The sequence below is a fragment of the Vespula vulgaris genome, chromosome 8 (genome assembly GCF_905475345.1).
Source record: "Vespula vulgaris chromosome 8, iyVesVulg1.1, whole genome shotgun sequence".
In the NCBI taxonomy this organism is placed as follows: domain Eukaryota; kingdom Metazoa; phylum Arthropoda; class Insecta; order Hymenoptera; family Vespidae; genus Vespula; species Vespula vulgaris.
In genome coordinates, this window is record NC_066593.1 from 865705 (window position 1) to 887771 (window position 22067).

Sequence of the window (22067 nt, forward strand, 5' to 3'; positions counted from 1 at the left end):
ATCATATTTGAATAGATAGTTAACTTGTAAAGTATTATAGATCGATGTACTCTTAGAGAAACGTACTGAAAAATTGTAATATGTTTATTAGAGAAATAATGACTAGTTTATACGACCATTAACAAATATATTTCCAGTAATTTATCTTGGAAATAAATTTATCTTTCGGAGAGATATGATCTCTATATCTTTCCATCTTGGTTTTCTTCGGTATATTACTATTTTTACTAAATAAAAAAATTTCTGTCATACAAACTCGATTGTCAGACAAGCTTATACATCGATACGATAGGCGCATGATGGGGATAGTGTTTCTTTGAGCGCAATGCTTGTAGTTTATATTTCGTCCGTACCTGTCGCTGAAGTCACAAACTTTTCGATCGAAAGATAGTGAACAGTATTAATAAACTTTGGAAGATCTCGATCGATAATACTTTCAATTATTTAATCCTATATTATTATCATTAGCAATCATGCGAGTGATATTTTTAATATAAAATTTGTTGTTATAGAAATATCTATTTTAGAGGATCATTTTCTTTTTTTTCATGCGACGCCATCTTGATTTCGAATTGATCGATTTGAACTTATTCCTCTGATTTATTTTATTCCTATTAATTTTATTTTTTGTATCTTTTTTTTTATTATTATCATTATTATACTTTGTTTATTATAGACTTGTATACGGAGCAATGCTGAATAAGCAGAATTTCTTTTTTTTAAGTCATTGTTCCCGCTATGAATGTACAGCGCCATCTTCTGTTATAATATCCTCATTGCTTTGAATGCACGACGACGAGTGGTGTCGTATGCAGGAACTCTTCTGCTTGTGTGGACAAGTGTTCTTATAGTTGTGTTTGTCGCACTTTGTTATATACTACTTGCAGGTATTCCAATAAAGAAGCATCCGTGATGGTGCCGGTAGTTTGGTTCTTAGGTCAATACGGAAGATGCGGCTTACACGTTGCAATGCTTTTGTTATCCGTTGCTTATGTTATGTAAAACAACGAGGATAATGTAAGAAAGAGATCTCTCGTATTAATATTAAATTCTAACAAATTTACGTCGATCCATTCAATGTTGAATTTTTTAATCTTATCATTTATGCCTTTCTATAATTATCAAAGGATTTAGAATTCTATTGCGCTCTTATTTTATATCTGTTTTAATTTTTTTTTTTTTTCACATGTAGTTTATCATTTCTATTTCTGTTTTGAACAAGCAGATAAAACGGAATAAATGTGCTTAATCTGGTTTATTAAAAAGTTCCAAGAGACGGTGAGATATTTGAGAGATTGTGAATATGGCAGAGAGCGGAACAGAGTCAAAGACTATTGATAATCAAATGAACAAGGGTCAAATGGACGTCAGTGAATGTCTTGGCAATTGGCTTATTTATTTGCAGGTATATATATTTAATAAAGAATGTAGTTATAAATCTTTATATCGGAATATTTAAGCTTTCTTTTTCTCAACAGACTCTTAATGGTCTTTGTACGGCTGGTACCAAATTGGCACAATCTCTTCAAGCACTTTTATCCGTACATGATACTGTTGCTCAGTATCGTTTGTCCGGGCAATGTCTGGCTGGTTGGGAAGAATTATCAAGAGCTACAAATGTTGCCAGTAATACGGTTAAGAATCATGTGATCGCTGCCTTAAAGGATCACGAAGCTAGAAATAACGAAGGAGATAAACATGTTAGTAAAAATTAAAATACAATTTAAGTATAAAAACAAAATGCATCATTCATCGACTATTCTTTTAGGATATTCTCAGAGACAATTTGTTAACATTTATTAATTTACAATACCAATTTTGTGTGGCCTGTTGCGAATGCCTTGGTAAGAGAATAACGATTATTCTTTATCGTGGATTTCTTATATACGTACTAACATTAAATCAACGCGTAGGTGGGATGGCCGAATGTTCCTGCTCTCAGAGCGGTAGTGCTGATTGCGATATTGCTGCGCTTCAACAATGTTTCGAAAGGTTATATAGATCTCCAATTTCATCTTCCACGACGCAGCAACCGGTGCAAAATTGTCACAGATCACCTTTACCGTATCCATTGTTTCCTCTGCAGGTATATAACATTAATTGTATGAAATTGTAATATATATTAACAAGTATATTGATTAATAGGTTCAGAGGAGGTGGTCTGAGACTGCTGCAGCAGACATGTCCGGAGAATCTTCCGAAAATACTATGAGAAGATGGTCTATGCCATGGGATTGTCGTCATGTTACAGAATGGCCGCGACAGGAAGTTAGATCGAGACTTAAAGTACCCCATCAAGATCGTAGTAGATCTACCACACCCGATTCCGTTTGGAAAGCCTCTGCGATGGCTAGTCAAGATGGTCTTCGCGAAGCTATTCAACTTCTTTCTTGTAAACCAGGTAGAAATAAATTTTAGCAAGGACAATAAGTACCTAATAAGATACATACATACATATATATATATATATATATATATATATATATATATATTTGGTTGACTGTAGGTATAAGGCCATCGAATCAACTATCGGTTTACACTACTCAGCACATTCCTGGTGTGACTTTAACTACATGTAATTATGAAACAAATTACGATTCAACGATTTGGCCTGAATCACGTAGAGTATGTTCACCAAGATGTTGGCCACACGATTCTCATTCGAGCGATCACTCTGATCAATCTGGACATCGTGACAGCGATCAAAGTGTTCACAGTGGAGATCATAGAGATTCAGGTAAAATTTATAATCCATTTAATTGAAAGTTCAAGCAATATGATCGTTTGTTTTCCCACCACAGAGCAGAGTGTTGCTAGTGGTAGTGGTTATGGGGATAGCAAAGATAGCATTCATTCTCATAGCGATCACAGAGAAAATGAACTTGGTAAGTTTTTGCTACATAAGGTAGATTAAAAGGTACAGGAAATATTGTTTACTTTTATAGGAACAACGGAGGCCTTGCCATCGCGAAAAAGTAGTTCTTCGACCGACTCTTGTGTCTCTGCTTATAGTCGTTCTGGTTCTGAAAGTGCAGGCGGTGGGGTATGTGTTGAAATGATTTCAAATAATTATTTCTTTCAAGCAAAAAACCGATTTTTATATTCTCGTATCTTTATTATCTTAGGAATGTTCAAGGTCTCAGTTATATTGTATGTGGAGCGGTAACGACGTACCATTCATTAAATTACCAGAGAGCAGTGAAGTGCAAGACGAACATCCGCCGACCTAAAGTGTGTGTTATTTTCTACTATCCCCTCGTTTTATGTAATTTGATATCGTGACGACGAATTTAATGAATGTCAGGTTCATCCAAAACACTTGAACGGAAATATCTGTGAATCTAAATGGCCAGACAATGTTCTTAATATAGCCGAATCACATAGTGATTCGATGAATTCCATTGGTGACATTTACATGTTTGATATTTAATGAGCGCAGTATGACAGTGGGTTTTAACTTTTAATGACTCATATAGATTGTGGGTCTATAAAAAAAAAAAAAGAAAGAAAGAAAAAAGAAAAAAAAAAGAAAGAAAAGATAAAGAAAAATAAGACAAAAGAAAAAAATCACATAACTATTGTTATCCGTTATTCTTTCATATTTATACTCCAAACGAAAGACTAATCGAGTTCCAAAGTAATTTAATCAATTGGAATTTGTCAAAGTATAAAAAGACTATGTGAAATTTGTTGTAATAATATAATTACGTTATAATTACGTTATTGTCGTGAATCGATACATTTCAGTGCAATAATGAAACATATCATAGTTCATAATTTATGACAAATAACAGTGCGTATCGTACATTGTGTTAATTAGTAATGATTTTGTAATTGATGCGAAAGAATACATTATCGATCGAAGATGTAATAAATTCGTAAATCAATAATTTAGTTTCGTATCCGAGTGTTATTTCGAAATGAGGTGTTAGAGGTTCAATAAAAAGAAAGAGAGAGAGAGAGAGAAAGAGATAAATAGATAAATAGATAGATAGATAGATAGATTAGCCGAATAGATATTTGACATATTTACAATTTTATTCGTATGGCACAGTATAATAGATAAAACATACGATTCGATAAATCGGTAAATTAAATAGATATTCGTGAGAAGGAGGTCGTTTCAAACGAATTAAGTGATTCTTTGTGATATGCCGCTGCAGTCATGTACAGAGACGAGTCGAACGTTCGACCTCTAAAATATTTCTTGATCGAACAGGCACACTCTCGTGTTACCTATTCTATCGACGCAATTAAAAACGAACTTTGTATCCTGGACGTTGCGTTGACTTAAATATTCATTAAATATTCATTCAAAAAAATCTTGTCCCTTCTAAAGAGACCGATAGTCCATTTAAAATTCTTAAAATAAGAGAAGATCACACTAGAGGAAAAAATATTCTATCCGAGCGTCCTTATATAATACAAGCCCTTTCCGATATAATTGCACCGTTAAAAAAAAAAAAAAGAAAGAAAGAAAAAAAAATAAACAACAACAACAAAGTTCCTCTCCGATGCGGATCAACTTGTAAATTTTGTCTATCGTCGATTAGATCATCACCGGGAAAACAATGATGGATTTTGGTGAAATTGCACTTTACGCGAATAATATCGCTTAGTTCGTACGACCTTTTTCAACTTTCCCTTCGTCATCTAATCGATCTCATCCTCCGTTAATTCATCCTCGTCCTGACCAAAATCATCGTATTGATCCTTCAGGTCATCCTCCTCTTTATCCATTGGACAATGAATACACCTGGATTCATTGATCCCGTAATTAATGCACGTGTCACCGATACACTCGCAGCAGCCATCGTGGAACCACCTATAGCTGGTTGCACCCATACTTTGACAGGAAGCTCGACACTTGTTCCAAGAGTTACACTGTGCCATGAACGCCACAGTACAGTTTACCGTCATCACGTTTGGCTTCAAAGGATGCATCTCTTCCTCCGCGGTTTCTATAGCAAGCAGATATTCCATACATTATAGTTTTCAATTAAGTGTCAAATACGTTTGTACATCAAATACTACTGAAAGTAGTATCTTTTTCCCCTTTTCTTTCGGTTTTCTTCTTTTTCTTTTTCTTTCTTTCTTTTTCTTTTTTTTTTTGGTGTTTTAATCGAAAACTTATAGATTCAGAGAAATATTAAGAGGAGAAAGTTTTCTTATCGGACACTCACGCATGTGATATTTGATTTCCTTTTCTTGCTTCGGCGCGAACAAGGACATATCAAAATCCACTGGATAGGTAAAGGTGAGCCAACGTTCGTGCGGATCCGGTTCTGCCGTGAGAGCTTGGAAGAGACCAGGTACCGGTTCGCTGAAATCTTCCACGTGGGATTTTTTGCTTAACGGGTTGTCCGTGATGTTCGGCTTTGGGCAGAGATCTTTAAAAACATCGATGGAAGGTATTTTCAAGCTCTCCTGGTCATAACTTTTTTTTATTATATTCTTTTAATAGTCTATACAAAATTGAGTTGATTTTTTTTTAGGGGGTTGGGGTTAAGGGTGAAGGGTGAGACTGATGTTTCTTTTTTCTCCTTTTCCTTTCCTTTTCTTTTATAGAACTTACCAACGCAAGAGCAACACTCGTCGTAGAGATAGCTGAGACATGAGAAACACTCTTTGCAGCAAGTACAGGTGACGAGGTCGCATTTACAACTTTGAGTGAGCATGCACTTACTAACGACGCTTGCACAGATCGCTTCGTTGCAGGCTTCCGAGTAATCCGTTCTAGTCGCCAGGAGAAGAATTCCGATGGTAAACGCGGTGATCAGCGCGCTCCGGCACGTCATCGTGTTCTGAACAAAATTCGTGAATGGAATTCATTATTTGCACGATGCGCTATGAACAAGTCGATGCCAAGCAAGAAAGAAAGAGATAGAGATAGAGAGAGAAAGAGAAAGAAAAACGGAGAGAGAAAAAGAGAGAGACGGAGAGAGAAAGAAAGAGAAAGAGAGAGAAAGAGAGAGAGTAAGAGCCAGGCAGTTCGCGTCTTTTTCAACGTTTCGGCCGACGACACACGTTGATTACGACGATAACGCTCGATTAAGATTATTAAGAATATTCATGAACGTGAGTCAGTACTTCGTGGAGAGAGACAGAGAGAGAAAGAGAGAGAGAGAGAGAGATTGTACGTGTGAGAGAGAAAAGAACGAAAATTTCAGTCCAATGCGAATACTGGACTACGCGTTAAACCGGAGTCCGATTGCGTCGTACTTTTCAACTGTCATAGAAGAAGAATCACTTACGCGCGTGCGATCATAGTTAAAACTATACTTTGATGTGTTTACATTTCCTCGTTCGTATATGAAAACGAATGGAATTAATTTTAGATTCAATATCTCGTTTGATTCTTTCGATATCTTTTTCTGTTGTTGTTGTTTTTTTTGTTTCTTATTTCTTTTCTTCTTTTTCACAGAGGAATCACTCGCACGTACGGTCATAGTTAAAAATTAAATCAGTAATACATTGATACGTTTACATTTTCTCATCGTATATGGAGATCGAATGCTTTAGATTTAAGAATTGTTTTACATTTAATATATTTCATTGAATCCTTACGATATTTTTTCTATTCTTTTTTTTTTGTCTTTTTCTTTTTCTTTTTTGTAACTATCACAGAAAAATCACTCGCGCGTACGATCAGAGCTTTTCAATTATACCGACGTAATTAACATTTTTTTCAACTTCAATGATATCGATCAAGAATTGTACGGATTGTACGTGTTTCTCATTTAATTCAATACTTTTAAACTGTCATGAATATCGGTTGCGTGCGATCATAGTTACAAAAATTTATCTCCGACATCTACATTTTCTCGTGTTATATGAGAACCGAATGTAATCGTTAAGATATCGCGCTCAATATTAACGCATTGTTAAGAACATTCGCGATTATTATTGATTTTTAAATAACAACGAGGAATCGAGATGAAACGTTTCAGAAAATATAGGATCATAGGAATGATCGAAGATGAATCGACGTGAATCGATAGATCGTATATTAAATCGCGCACACGTCATAATCCAATGCAATGCAATTACGTTGAATACAGTTGTATCTTCTTAAGGTGCCAATTAAATGTCTATTTATATCGAATATAACCACATTTTACGATATATATATATATATATATATATATATATATATATAAAATAATAAGGTGAGTCACTAACTCGAAAACACATATGCGCGTGACAGGAATGAACGAGCGTATTGACGACGGAATAAATTGATGTGAAAATTCATTTCGATCGAAAACAAATTGTCATATTTTACATACTTTCAAAAAGAAAATGAAAACTCCGATACGCTATAAAGTTTTCGTTTAGACGCGTAGTCTCGAAGACTTTAACGGGACGACTAACAGGACCGGCGTTTAGTTCAGCTTTTCAAACCTGGATCCCCACTTTAATTTTAAAAAGGTTCCAACGTAAACCGAGAGACATCATGGTGTCGCACCGTTGAATGGAGTGGAGTAGTACGACTTTTACGACGACGATGACGACGATAACGACGACTTTCAACCAATTATCGAGTATTCTTCTTTTATGTTAGAGCGTGTCTAACACACTGATCGACGCTACTCCATTAACCTTCTCTCTCTCTTTCTCCTTAGCAACCCTTAGTGATATAGAAACGATTATGTGTATTCGGAAGGTTAATTACACACGATTTTGAAATGACGGAATAATATTTATTATTGGATTAGTGATCGGAATAGGAATTTTTTGGTTGTTACGAAGGATTTACAATTTATCTCCCGTGGATTATCCTTTTCTTATAAACATATGTTAACTCGAATCGTCGATCGTTGGAACGAAGAAGAGTGTGACCAATAAGATTTTATCGATTATTCTTACAGGTGAAATAGTAATTAGATTGTTTACGTTGAAGACGCACCGATGCGTACCCGATGGCTCTATAGAAATTCCATTTCGATCGAAGCATAGACGATGTCCGTCATCGTCATGGACAGACGCGTGCTTGTTAGAGCCTCGCCTTGTTCTGGCCCGAGGCGATGGAATAACTTCAATAACAAACGGCAATCGACTCCGTGGATGAAAGGCAACGGTGTGTGTATGTGTGTGTGTGCGTGTACCTATCGTGGTCGCATAAAATGCGAATAGGCGAAGGACCGAAGTCTGTTTGTCTTTTTAATCCTTAATAAATCGTATTTATTTATACCAAATGATCGACGGACAAGTATCACCGATCTTCGTTTACCAAGGATCGAACCAATAATTTTTTCGTATCAACGTCGTATCCAATTCATAGAAACAATTATTTTCCAAACAGTTTCATCTTTCGTTAATTACGGAAAGATTAAAACAAAAAAAGATGGAAAAAATGAAGAAAGAAGAAAAAGTTTATGGTCGACGAAAGTTTCTAGATGTTGAAAAAAATCTTTCTGGATCGTCTCGAACGATCGGATCTCTCGATCTGGACGCGATCGAGAGATCTCTTACTCTCTCTCTCTCTCTCGCGCGCGCGCGCACTTAACTACTCACCTCTGATCTCGCAGAGAGACGGTGCGCATTTGGATTATATCGATATTTACCTTCCACATCTATCGGCGTATTTCCAGCGAACAGGAGCCCGCTCGTACCAGTTACCTACGCGTGAGAAACTATTTTAAGAGCGCGCAACCGGTTCGCGTTGCGACTGGTACGAGACATTTCCTTCGTGAGTCGCGGCGTCTTGACTGTTGAAACTCATGTCTAAGAAGAACTCGAAGAAGAAGTGGTTCGTTCCTCAATGGAGGACACCAGGGACCAGGTGAATCCTTTGGAATAGTTCTTATCGGTTGAACTTTGGAATTGATAATGTCGTTAAACGATGATATCGATCGTTTTTCAAAGTATGTAAATTCCAAGTTTCTTTCTTCTTCTTCTTCTTCTTCTTCTTCTTCTTCCTTTTCTTCGTTCTTTTTTGTTTTTTTTTCTTCTCCTTTTTTAATTCCTCTGTTATCCGATAATTTTCTTATTTTTTTTCTCCTTTCAGAACGTTTCTCTTAAGTGAACAACTCTCACCCATCGAGTAACACCGTTACGACACTTTGCTCGCTACGCTATGCTTTGCGACACTGCCTGTTTGCTCATTGAAAAAATACGACTGGTGAACGGAGATTACGAAGGAGAAGAAAAGGAAAAGAAAAGAATGAGCGAAAGAAAAGGAATAAGAAAAAAGAAGAAGAAGAAGAAGGAAGAGAGAAAATCAGAGTTTCATAGGTGATTATCGGTTGAATCTTAAGGTTGATGTCCTGGGGTTAAAGAGAGAAAGAGAAAGAGAAAGACAGACGGAGAGACAGACGGAGAAAGACAGACAGAGTTGGAGAGAGGTAGAGAGAGATTAAGAGATTGAAAAAGAAGTGATAGAAAGAGAGGAGTTTGCGAGGGGGCAAACTTTTTGAAAAATCACTTGAAAATGGTGCACGACGGCGATTCGTAGCGGGTGTGACGAATCGAAGAGCGGCTCTCATTGGACTGAATTAAGGAAGAGCGTGGACCGAGAGGACCGCCGCCGTAGCGGAAGGCGATGGCAAGAGGAGGAGGAGGAGGAGGAGGAGGAGGAGGAGGTGGAGGTGGAGGTGGAGGAGGAGGAGGAGAAAAAGGAGGTGGTGGATGATGGTGGTGGTAGCGATGAGAGTCGTCGACAGGAGTGGAGAGGAGAGAAAAACGAAAGAAAGAAGAGAGAGAGAGAGAGAGAGAGAGTTGGGTAGTCCGGACTACCGACTGCACGGGACTGGTTTTTGATTTTTTCCCGACTTTTTGTTTTACCTGCTCTCCTGTTGCCTTTACCAACCACCATCTTTCTCTTTCTCTCTCTCTCTCTCTTTTTATCTCTCTCTCTCTCTCTCTCTCTTTTTATCTCTCTGTCTCTCTCTCTCTCTCTCTTTCTCTCTATCTATCTGTCTTCTACTCTTCCTTCGCGTCCCACCTTTGAGAAACGGTGTAACGGAGTCTCGAGGGACTCCTTGAAGATCGGCAAACTCGGGCGAAATATTTTGCGAAAAAAAAAGGAAACGACAAAAATGTTGGAATGTCTGCTTTCTTTCTTTCTTTTTTTTTTCTTTTTCTTTCTGTTTTTGTCTTCTTCTTCTTCTTCTTCTTCTTCTTCTTCTTCTTTGTCTTCTTTTATTATCTTTTTCTGTTCTTTTATTTCTTTCTTTATTTCTTTATTTATTTACTTATTCTTTTTTCTTTCTCTTTCTTTTCTCTTTTTCTTCTTTTTAATCGTTTCCTCTGTCCGTAATTAATTGTAAGATCGATTATGAATACTTTTGCGCGGACGAGTTACAACGTACGTCTATGAAAAAATTTGTTTTTTATTTTGATAAGTATCCTCTACTGTTATTGTCAATAGAAGCCGAGAATGCGCGTTGTTAAATATCATTTAAATTCCATCGCGCTTCGTACTACCTGTGAATCGTTAATGAAGTAAACAGAGATAGGTTTGAATCATCATTATCATCATCATCATCATCATCATCAGCATCATCATCATCATGATCTTCATCATCATCATTATTTACAATAAGATGCCACCTTGCATTCTTGAGTTTGCCGAGCTCACTTTTATTATACGATCGAACGACGAGTGACATCGTTGCATTGACAAATGCAATTATAATCATGCATTTGCATACAACGTCTTAGGCAATTTTAATTGGAAAAATAAACATTGACGAAAGCGATTGTAATAAACTATCAAGAACGTAATCGTTCGTGATAATAAACGTCAGTTGATCGCTATATTTTTCAAGGATTCGTCGTAGATTCGTTTTGGGGCGGAGGAGGGGGAGAGGGGTAGAAGAGATATGTGTGATTCGACATCGTTCATTTCGTCATTGACAATCGCGTGTATTAAGGAAAAAGAAGAAGAGGGGGTTGCGATTATCGGCCACTGCGATCGTGCTCGAGTACGAGCTTGTATATAACATACATACGACACACACATACACATACACGTACAGTGAGAAACTGAAATAACGTAATCAGTGATGAGGAGAAGGAGGGTGTGAGGAAGGGGTAGTCTTTTTAAACTTTTTCTAATTTTTTTATAATATTTTTTAATCAGATGTAATCGATATTTTAATATAGAATAAAATTAATATATTTTAATCAAGAGTAAATACGATATTTTAATCAAGAGTAAAATTTTCCTTACGGTAAGAATACTATATCTTGATTAAACAAAAAAAAAAAAGAAGAATTATTCGAACGTAAAAATCGTACCTTAGTGTATCGTGACGACAGAATGATTCCGAGTAATACCACTGGGGAATGTATAACATTAGAGAATATTAGGGGATAACGTGTGGCAGTTAGAAAGGGAAATTGAAGAAAATGAAAGGAACATGATCCCCCCACCATTCGTCATTATAGCTTCTCACTGTACATACGTATGACTGTCTGAAGAATGGATGGATATACGGAGATACGAGGTTGTACGTCGTCCATCGTGCAACCTCTCATTTCCCTCCTACTGCAATCAACGGCATTTAAGCCTGGGTTCCGAGCGTTTAAGCATTTAGTCGGCTTCCGCCATATCTCTACACGTATTCCGAGCATTTTTTTATGGATACACGGCTAACACCGACTCCCTCCCCCCTGCTCCCTGCCCCCTTGCCACCCCTACCCCTTGTATGACGGATACTTCCTGGAATACGGACATAAGGATCGCAGAAAGAGAGAGAGAGATGAGACGAGACGAGACGAGTCTCTTCTCTCTTTCTCTCTCTCTCTCTCTCTCTCTCTCTCTCTGGGGATAGGCCAAGCAAATTATCGATGGGTCGTCTTATATCGATACGCAGAAACGACGATCGATGTCCGCGATGGCTTTACGGAATTTCATGGGTACTTTATTAAACGAATCTTTCATTTACTTTCTGATGATAATTCTTGGTGATAAGAGAACTGCGATCGGTACTTTTCTATTAATCGATTACAATTAAAACGGAATATATTGAAGAGAGAACGAAAGTAATATTTTATATTGTCGTGTGTGTATGTATATAGTTCGACGATTAATAATGTTACAATATATTATTTCTACATACATTTTTCATCGATTAATTCGAACGGACGATTGATTTCCGATGAGTGTAGGAAAGATAGACAGGCTTCTCATAAGCGAGGGTAAATTCATTCTTCGGAGAAGGGCTTGAACGTTCGTTCGTTCTTCGCTATAGGTGGTCCTCTTTTCTAAGTAGATACAAGCCCGTATAGCATCAGCCGTGAAACTTGGATCACCCTGAAGAACGAAGAACCATCACCACCACCACCACCACCACCACCACCACCATCACCACTATACTATTACCATCACCTTTCATGGTGGATTCTCGTGATGGGTGCAACATCGGGTTTAGTAGAGATTCGAAAGGAATGAACACGATCGAAGAGAGGACCGCACACGTATAGAACATCACGTGTGCGTGACTTTGCGGCTTTCGGCTTTCCAAGTCGTTTTCTTTTTTTTACGGGAGGACGAACCGAACTCGAAAAGACAAAAGGCTCTGAGGATGATGTAAAGTGGGAGAGATCGAGAGAGAGAGAGAGAGAGAGAAAGAAAGTGTGCGTGTATGTATGAGAAAGATAGACAGAATCTGAGAGAGAGAGAGAGAGAGAGAGAGAGAATGTCAGGTATACGAAGGTCGTTAGCTCGAAGAAAAATTAGCCGTTTGTCGGAGAGAAGTTCTGGACCTAAAGATGGGTCAATCAGATACGAAAACACTTGTCGGTTCAAGCATTGTCCGAAGGTAACAGGTCTACAAAAGATTGTAGACACAGGTATACCGTCCTAATGACTGACCTGAGGAATTCAAACCTTTACGGGTCCTTGAATTTTTTTCTATCCTCTCCTATCTCTCTTTCTCTTATTTTCTCTTTCTCTTTTTCTCTATCTCTCCGTCTTTCTCTTCCATTCTCTCATATCAGGGTAGTTCCTTCCTCCGCAAATCGTCTTAAATTCATCCCCAACTTCCTCCCTCGTGTCGTTTCAGTCAAAACGGAGTAGGGATAATCTGCCGCTGTAGCGGAACGATAAGATCTTTGTTTTAATTTTACGTTAAATGCACTTACCGTGGGGGTCGTCGTAAACCTTCGCAAATGTATCTCCGTAGGAACGCTTTGTCATCTTTTTGAAAAACAAAAAAGAAAGAAAAGAGAAAAAGAAAATTGTTCTCCTTTCGCACAGGAAGTAAGTATTACTTTTCAAAGTTTTATCGTTAATCAGTTTTTATGATTCATCAAAAGGTACTCTATCGCCGGTCGGAAGTGAAAAGTCGTGTTAGAGGACAAATGGTCGCGTTTTTCTCATGGGTATAATCGTAAAACTTAACAGTTTTCCTTCTTCCAATTTTTCGAGGGCGGAAAGCACGCTTCTTGTTTGCCGTAAGAATCGAGATAAGCCTATGAGTCATAAAACGAGAAGAATGTGAAAAAGGTAAATGAGTTTATGGCTTTTGCTTTCGAACGTGTCAATATTCTTCGATAATCACCTTTATAAAGGCCTCATTATGTCCATGAAAATGATTTTATTTGTCGATCACGCAATTTTTAATAGATGTTTAAATAGATATTTAAAGAAGTAAGAAATTTGTTAACTACGCGATAAAAACGAACGTTTTTATTATCGCTTTTTTAACCTCGTTGATCGGTCGGTAAAAGAGTTCAGTATCCATCGGATAAGAAAGATTTCACACGGTAAAGAAGTTTATAGTTCTCATTACCATTCGATGATAATGATTAATAAAAGTTTGAAAATGTGGAAACAATTTTTTCGTCTTTGGTACTTCGTAATTAAATTCCAAAGCCATTCTCGTTTATAGGAACGTTCGATCATAAAATTCAAGGATGAAAAGTAAAAAGAATAATGTCTTAAGCGTATTTCGAAATTTATTGATTTTATCGTTTATACACTTATTACATAAATTTGTTATTAGTTAAAATATCATATCCGAGGTATGTAATATAAGATTTTTTCTACGTATACTTTCTCTACAATAGGAACTTTTCTATCTCTTTGATTTATTTCTTGATAAATAAAGCAGAATCTACATAGTAATCGATATTAAAATGCGGCACTATCACCAGGGCAACGCTACGTGTCTACGGAATGGTATTATTGAAATCACGCGGAATGACATTAATATCGAGTATTTGGAACACGATGTAATGAAGCTTGTGGTATTCCAAGCGTCATATAACGTCGTTGTGCTCTTACATGTATAATCTATATTTAACTAACGACATCAATTGACCTCAATATTTTCCATCGTTCGTCGGCGGCCTGCCGGAATTTCGATTGTGAGTACCGACAAAGTTGCTCGACGAACGGCAAAAAATATAATTAAAAATAGGAAGCAATCATACGATGGATTTGATTCGTCATCAAATTTAACCTTGGTTTCTTCGTTGTTATCGAATATTTTGATTGGCAAAACATTTTGTAATATATTACCCTGCGATAGGCGTTACGGTGGTGGTAGTGGTGTAATCGGTTGCAACCTCGATATCTTGCAATTGTTCTTTCGAAAGATTTTCGTCCAACCAAGCTTCGATTATAGGAAGATTCTCTTCGCGCCAGCTCACCTCCTGATCGATATTTTCCAAAGCTTCTTGAATGATACCGCTGGCTGATTCAAGTTGATCCCGTCGAGTCTGATACAATTCGTAAACCATGTCGTAACCTTCTTGCGTTTTGAACGAGGAAGTCGCCGAATTGACGATACCGTCCCAAAGATATTTTCTATTTTCGAATCTCTCCTTAATCGTGTCCCAATGCTCAGTTAGGAAATTAAAGAGAGTCGTGTAACCCGCTACTCCACCGGTGAGCATGTTGAAGATCAGTTGAATGTCAGAATCGGTGAAGTTATCGTTTTGATCCAGAATCGTTATGTTCAAGAGCCTAAAGAAAATATAAATGTTGTAATAATTTTATCCTATACATATCACTTTTGTCTCTCTACCTTTGAATTTTATAAGTATCTTTCGGACAGCCAGCCAAAGTTTTCAAAAGATAGGTACGTTCGTTCTGTTTCCTCTCGAGACTATTTTGAGGGAAATTAATAACCCTTTGTAATCCAAATTCCCATTCATCTATGGTACCCCATTTGTACACTGGACAGATGAATTCGTTCGCGACCCTGGAAATAAAATTTAGATTTTTTCTTTTTCCTTTTTATTTCTTTCTTTTTTTTTTCATTTTCTTCGGTAGGTCCATTATCGTTCGAATAGAAAAAAATTGACAAAGCCTTACGGATTTCCTTTATCAGGTTCCGTCTCCATCAACCATTTACTATACTGTTCTCTTGCTTCTTTGACGCAAGGCTCGTAACCGGCACGACAGAGAAAGTTCTTTGCCAATCCACGTATGTGAACTCTCCAAGACGGTTCGCACAGTCGCGGTTTGCCTCCTAACTTCTCGTAAAGCGGCTTCAACAGGCTACGTATGTAGGCCTAAAGTATCGATAATAATAAATTCGTTTGGTTGTTTCGATCGGTCGACGAGGTATCGTTTATCAAGATATACCTCGAATTTGATGTATACGTCGGACCCCTCGATACGTTTTCCAACGTGATCGATCATCGTAAAGACGGGTTCCCAAACTACGAGACTCGTTTCCTCTCTCAAGAACAATGTCATATTTAAGGCGATACCAAAGCATAGTTCACCCGCATATGCCAGATTCCAGGAATCATGGAGGAGCTTTGCCCTGGTCAAAACTGGAATGGTTTCGCGGTTCGGTCCACGTAGAAATTGTGATAACATTTTCCAATTGCAGGAGTCGTAGTTCACCGGGAACATACCTATAACGAAAGGTATGATTTTATTTATTTCTTTCTTTCTTTCTTTTCTTTTCTTTTATTTTTTTTTTTTTTTTATACGATCGCATTCAAGTACTTACGTATTGATCGATTCTCGATTGTATAGTATACTTACCTATTTCTTCTGGATTAACGATAATAAATTGATCCTTGCTGGCGATATCCTTGATCGTCAGATTTCGTGGCTCGTTGTCTTGTTTGGTCAACCAAACGGAAGGTTTCGTTTGAGAAAAGTCCAATTCGTTTTCGGACAACATAACGATCGGTATGTCCCATTGACTCAGAGCTTTGTTGTTAGGAACCGGCGGTGGTTCTCTCATATAGACTTTCTGTAAACGTGATAGATCGTCTTAGCGTATTTGCCGATGATACATATATATTTCGTTTTACACGTAGATGAGTTCTTCGTTTATAGGTTCGTTTGATACATTCAAAAAGATATTTTTATTCGTACGAAGATATTCGAAGGATACGCAACGTAAGTATTACGTCTTGCATATTCGCATAGTATATCTTTTCCTTTTTAATAGGGAGAGATAAAGATTAATTGAGATATATCTATATACGTAGATAGGTACTACATATGCATGCATGCATACGTGTATATATGTACGTACGTATGTATGTCTCGGTTAAACGATTACTACTTTTTTTTTTCTTTTTTACGTTCATGCTCATAATCACAGCTTTTTTTCTAGTAACAAGGCAACATGCTAGCTCTCTTCGACGATTCCATTATGTACCGAATGGATCGTAGGATAAAAATTACGTAAGATTCCTCTTCGTTCACTCGCTTCTCTCTCTCTCTCTCTCTCTCTTTCTCTCTCTCCCTCTCTCTCTCTCTCTCTCTTCCTCTCTCTCGATATTATTATTCTTTCGTTTTCACATACTTATATCTTTGAATTTCAAATGTTTCCCAAGTGACGACAAATATTCGCGTATTTTCCTATTTAGATATCTACACATATGTAGTATTTCGAGAAGTAGATACTCTTTATCTATGTTTATAATAATTGGTTAGAACACTTTGACGATAGTCATGTACGCACCACAACGATTCGTTCTTACGCATCATGGGAATACGCGATTAAACGCGATATACGCACGTCCCTGAGAATGAAAATACGCTTTTGTGCGATTGGACCTGCTCACCTGGCTAAGAATAATGTCTCCACTTTCGTAATCGCGAATAACCGTGACCAATGGCAATCTATCCTGGTTGATCCAAGCCGTAGATACGCTTAAAATCGTCAGTCCTTGCGGTAGATCAGCCGTTCCAGCGGCTGCCTCGTCCAGACGAGTGTAAATATCCTCGGAAACGAAGACCCGTGGTGTCCTATGAACGATTAACAATTTTTTTTTTTTCATTTCATACAGTAGAACTTTCTTTAATTCTCTTTCTTCTTCCTCTTCTTCTTCTTTTCTCTATTTTTTTTTCTTTTTTAAAGATACAAGCAACCAAGAAGCAGATTCTGTAATCGCGACAACCTAAAGCATACATTTTTTTCTTTCCTACGTAATACTTGCTTATATATATATATTTTTAATCCCCTTCTTTTTTTTATTTTTCTCGAAGATTCAGCCAACAATATTGTCCTCTAACGGCGGCACGAAACTTCCCAGAGAAACGTTGAACTCTTACAAGTATGCATATCGATCGTGGTTACCAACCCGTAACTGAACGGATTAACGAGTATATTTAAGACGATATAAACAGACACCCGATAATATTCTTATTACGTTTGGAACTCGTAAAGATTTAGAACGCAGGAAATACGTGATATCTAATACGTTATCGATTCTAGGAAATAAAATATATTTCTTAATCGATACCCTTCTAACTCCTATTCCCATATCCTCAACGTTATCATCGTATCATTTTCTACGTTATACTATCTATGAACGTGGAGAGAACACCGATGAGAGTATAATTGCCTATGGGAAAGCAATTGCATCGAACGTTACGAATTTATCTCTCTTTGATCGGGAGTTTCCAAGTCGAAATCGACTTTGAATGAGTCCGTATAAATCTGCTTCTTGGTTAACTAATGAGACCAATTACTTCTTGTCCCACTGCTGTTGAATAAAGTTCCTGACCCCTTCGCGGAATACGTCCTTGCCTAACGTATAATTGAACATTCGAAAGACCAACTCGGCTACGAATTAGAAAAAAAAAGATTATACGTAAGAAACGAAATTTAACGTTTCTCTTATTTCATTTTATATTTATTAATAGTATTAATAACGAAGAACTTTTAATTAAATGGAATTAAATCGATTAACGATTTACCTTTGGCCGCCGTTGCTTCGTACCTGATACCAGCCACTCTTGAAAACGGCACGGTCTTTCCAAATTCGTAGTAAAGAGAGTAGAGTATCGTCATCGGCCACTTTCCTTCCATTTCGTCGGGATTGATCTATCGATCGCGACGAAGATATTTTTTTTTTTATTTTTCTCTATTATTATTACCTTTTTGTTTTGTTTTGACTTTGCTTTTTTGTTCTTATTTATTTATTTATTTATTTATTTATTTATTTATTTATTTAGTTTTCTTTTCAGTCTGGCATATTTAAACATAGTCTTTTTTATTTCTTTTTTTTTTTTCTGACGAAGGTTCGTTAACGAGACTTACGTCCACGGTCGTCAGCGAAGCGAGAAAAGAATTAAGTATCTTGCTCACAGGAGCGTAGTTCCAAAAATAAGGTGTGATGTATTGACCGATCCACTGATAGATCAATTCATAGGCTGTATTCCAAATCAGTGGACTGCTTAATTCGCTTTCTCTATGAGTAAAGGGATAATTTTAATATATTAACGTGCATGAGTATAGAAGAAGAAACGAAAAGAATAAAAAAAAGAAACAAAAACGAAAAGAGAAAAGGAAAAGATTTATACTTGAAAAACATTAGACCCCAACTGTCCGAAGCTTTGACAGCATTGAACATGGGAATAGCCATGATGTCGAGTTTAGTTAGGCCGATAGAACAATTGAAATAATTTTGTAGATAGTTCATGATCTTGACGATCTTGTCCGGAACGTCCTTCAGACTATCCAGATAGTCTCTTCTAGCCCATATTCTGATCTCGAGCTTTGTTCCATTGACCTCGTCGATTTCCTGCGTTGGTACGATGCTCTCGAAGTTCGACACGACCAGAGCAAGCTGATAGACCGATATTTCAGGTGTTTGCACGAAATGATTCCAGATCATGTTCGGCTCGTCGGGTCTTTGAAACGAACAAATAAACAAACAAACAAAAAATATATATATATATATATATATTTTGTTACTAATCAACGCAAATATGATACATTACTTACACTTCCGTACTTCTTTCTATCGGTGTGTTCGATCTAGCAATCATAGTTTTCGGATGTTTAACGCTTAACTTAAACGTTGCCTTGTACTGCGGATCGACCAAACAGGGAAACATTTTCTGGGCATGATTCAGGCGCAAATAAGTGGCGACAAATTGGCTGGAAAAAAAAATGAAACGAATGCAAACGAAATCCGAGGATGTATATCACGTAACGCGAGGATTTCAATGAAAACGAGAGAATCTTTCGAATGAGTGCATAAATGAATTATTTACTGCGTTTGTCCTTCGGAGTCGACGTATTCGTTCCTGAAGAAGCCCGAGGTTTCGTTGGTTGTCAGATTACCCGTGTAATTGATATCCAGTTCTATTCTATCTCCCTCCTTCAACATTTGTTCCAAATGAATGACGTACCAAAATTTTTTCCACGTTGGAAGTTCGGTTTTTGCGACATTGATCTCCAAAGGTGGCGGACCGTCGTTTTCACTTTTTTTTTTGTTTTTTTTTTTTGTTTTTTTTTTTTTTCAAGAAGGGAAAGAAGGAAAAGGTTTTGAAAATTGTTTTTTCTAAATTCTCTCATGCGAATTATTTCATTCCAGAAGATATTGTTTCATTATTATCTTACGTCTCTTCCGATTTCAATTCTCTGATCCTAACGTCGTTCGATATTTGAAGATCCGGATGAGCGTTTACCGTTATTCTATCCAACATATCCATGCACGTTACGTTTATCTTAACGCGACCCTTGAATTTACCTTCGTCCATTAGAGGTTCGATCTCCAAATGATAGCTGCTAGGAATAACTTTTTCAGTCAATCTATGCTGATGTCCGGTGTAATGATATATGTCGTTTAAATCGATACTGCGTTTCCATTTGTACGGAACCTGATGATACATCAATCGAATTTATTAAGATCGTATACACGAGGAAAAATAATATATACCCTATTGATTGAATCGATAAGTTGAATCGAACATCTATTATCCACTCACAATGTTAGAAGATTTGCCTTCCTTCGATAAGATAGAAACGAGGAATATTCCAGCGACGATCGTTTTCTTCCACATGTCGAGGCCTTTGATATAACTGATCCAATGAATTTTAATCTCGGCTCGTTCGACGGTTCAATCATAGAAAAGTCCAAATTATTGAAAATCTAACGGGCTCTTGTACGCTCTCTCTCTCTTTCTCCCTCCCTCTCTCTCTCTCTTTCTCTCTCTTTTTTAATTATAAGTTACATACGTCGTTAAATTCTCCCTTTATATTTTTACTTCTTTTTCTGAGTTCGTTCACTCCTTTTCGTTTCCTCTTTTCTTTTTCGTTTCCTTTTTTCTCTCTTTTTTTTTTTCTATCGGTGCAATCTCACCAAAGTGTTGACCTTGAGGCGATAGGCGCTCTCATAAACTAAATAAAACGTTTCTCTTGACTAGGAACCTTATGGAACCATAGCCATCGTTGGACTGTCGTATCGAGTCTTCTTCCTCGTATGGTACACTCTCTATGATGGTCGATCGGTGGTCACTTGGAGGGTAGAACGAATGTTACAGAAGATGGTGAGGAGGATGTTGGTGAATAAGAAAAATATTAGGAGGAGCAAAAAATACGTGTGTACCGCGTGATACGATCTCCTTATTCGTAAGAAGAGTAAGAGCGAGATAGAGAGAGAAAGAGAGAGAGAAAGAGAGGACAGATAGATAGATAGATAGAGAGAGAAAGAGAGAGAGAGAGAGAATGTGAGATAGAAAGAGATAGAGAGAGGGTACAGATTGGAAACGCTTAGGTCCACTTAGCGAGGAGCCATAATAGATCGTCCATTATCCAATTCTCTGACATAGTCGTCACAAAAGGGCCTAATCACGTCGGTATCCGTCGACGACGGATGAGAAGAAACAACGTCAATAGCCAATCCCAAGAGCGTCAATGGTAAACGAGAGTTGTGCCATTGGAAACATTGCATCCTTCTTCCATCTGACTCGATTTCGACATTGTTTTCCCCTTAAGAGTTGACTTGGACGATCACCTGTTTCATTCGATCCTCAGAATAGCATTCGAGTTAGCGATCAAGTATCCTGGACCGATCTCAACTTCTTCCTTAACGCGAATTATAATTAAATTTGATTCGATTTATCTATCATCTCGTTTAAATGGGTCAAACTCTGTTCGATGCTTTTCTTATCAATAAAATGAACAAGTAGTAGATAGGTATGTAGGTAAGAGATAATTTTGGATGAGTTTGAAATAAATGGATTTGTCTTAGTTACAGAACCCGTTGGGTGTTGAATAAATTCATCGAATGCGTTTAATAAAGTCCCATGTAGTAGAACGTATAAACGATCCAATTGTCTTCGAATTATCTTTCATATATTAATTGTTCAAAGACGATGTAAACGAGTTAGCAAAGTGCACCCTACGTGTGACATCACGCTTTATAATATTGAACTTGAACTATGTATGCCGATTAGCGCAATTATAAGGTAACAACGTGCAATGACTGATGCATCCGTTGAGACAGGCACGCCTCCTTGTTGAGCGGACACGAACGACCTTGCGTAATATCTACGGAAAATAGAAAAAAAAGGAAAAAAAAAAGAAAGAAAAAAGAAAAAGAAGACGCGTTTCTTGTAGGAGAAAGAAAAGACATCATTGGAATTATCCATTTACTTGGAAGCTTTTTCATTTTAGATATTACTTTATTTTCTTTTCTTTTTATTTCTTTTATTATTATTATTTTTTTTCTTTCTATTAAATTAATCGAACGAAAATACAAATGAAGTAACAGAGTATATCATTTCACTCGTAACTTCTCTTTTTTCTTAGTCGCAAAAATTATTTCGCCCTTGAAAACAAAAAGAAAAAAAGAAAGAAAGAAACGATATTAAAAACGTATATCGCGTTAATAGATACGATATA

At 37.0% G+C, this 22067-nt stretch overlaps 3 protein-coding genes and 1 long non-coding RNA gene across 11 annotated transcripts; 2 read left to right on the forward strand and 2 right to left on the reverse strand.

The window, feature by feature from the left end:
- The first annotated feature begins 781 nt into the window (after window positions 1–781).
- On the forward strand, window positions 782–3890 carry LOC127065483 (uncharacterized). 4 transcript variants are annotated; one of them, XM_050997890.1, is made up of 10 exons: window positions 782–1017; window positions 1193–1405; window positions 1479–1700; window positions 1769–1844; window positions 1914–2086; window positions 2146–2401; window positions 2507–2737; window positions 2802–2885; window positions 2946–3043; window positions 3126–3890. In XM_050997890.1, exons 2-10 carry the CDS (start codon window positions 1304–1306, stop codon window positions 3228–3230), a joined length of 1347 nt encoding a protein of 448 aa, XP_050853847.1. In that variant the 5' UTR covers window positions 782–1017; window positions 1193–1303; the 3' UTR covers window positions 3231–3890. The 4 variants fall into 4 exon arrangements, with proteins under 4 accessions (XP_050853847.1, XP_050853846.1, XP_050853848.1 ...); XM_050997889.1 differs by having other exon boundaries at window positions 1226–1405; XM_050997891.1 differs by having other exon boundaries at window positions 1267–1405.
- Window positions 3891–4017: 127 nt separating this feature from the next.
- LOC127065502 (twisted gastrulation protein homolog 1-A-like) lies at window positions 4018–9474 on the reverse strand. Of its 5 annotated transcripts, none has more exons than XM_050997941.1 (4): window positions 9428–9474; window positions 5576–5804; window positions 5184–5390; window positions 4018–4961 (listed from the first exon to the last, which is right to left on the reverse strand). In XM_050997941.1, the coding sequence occupies exons 2-4, from the start codon at window positions 5796–5798 to the stop codon at window positions 4654–4656; spliced, it is 738 nt and encodes a 245-aa protein (XP_050853898.1). In that variant the 5' UTR covers window positions 5799–5804; window positions 9428–9474; the 3' UTR covers window positions 4018–4653. The 5 variants fall into 5 exon arrangements, with proteins under 5 accessions (XP_050853898.1, XP_050853896.1, XP_050853893.1 ...); XM_050997939.1 differs by lacking the exon at window positions 9428–9474 and adding an exon at window positions 8568–9017 and having other exon boundaries at window positions 5687–5804; XM_050997936.1 differs by lacking the exon at window positions 9428–9474 and adding an exon at window positions 8568–9017.
- Window positions 8733–14347, forward strand: LOC127065515 (uncharacterized). The gene is made up of 2 exons (XR_007782060.1): window positions 8733–8867; window positions 9011–14347. It is a non-coding gene; the product is annotated as an uncharacterized LOC127065515 (long non-coding RNA).
- On the reverse strand, window positions 13889–20692 carry LOC127065465 (aminopeptidase N). The gene is made up of 14 exons (XM_050997838.1): window positions 20150–20692; window positions 19782–20041; window positions 19433–19642; window positions 19161–19316; window positions 18737–19066; window positions 18474–18624; window positions 18131–18257; window positions 17903–17996; window positions 16993–17176; window positions 15956–16169; window positions 15545–15822; window positions 15272–15471; window positions 14982–15158; window positions 13889–14920 (listed from the first exon to the last, which is right to left on the reverse strand). The coding sequence occupies exons 1-14, from the start codon at window positions 20222–20224 to the stop codon at window positions 14470–14472; spliced, it is 2907 nt and encodes a 968-aa protein (XP_050853795.1). The 5' UTR covers window positions 20225–20692; the 3' UTR covers window positions 13889–14469.
- Window positions 20693–22067: the final 1375 nt, after the last annotated feature.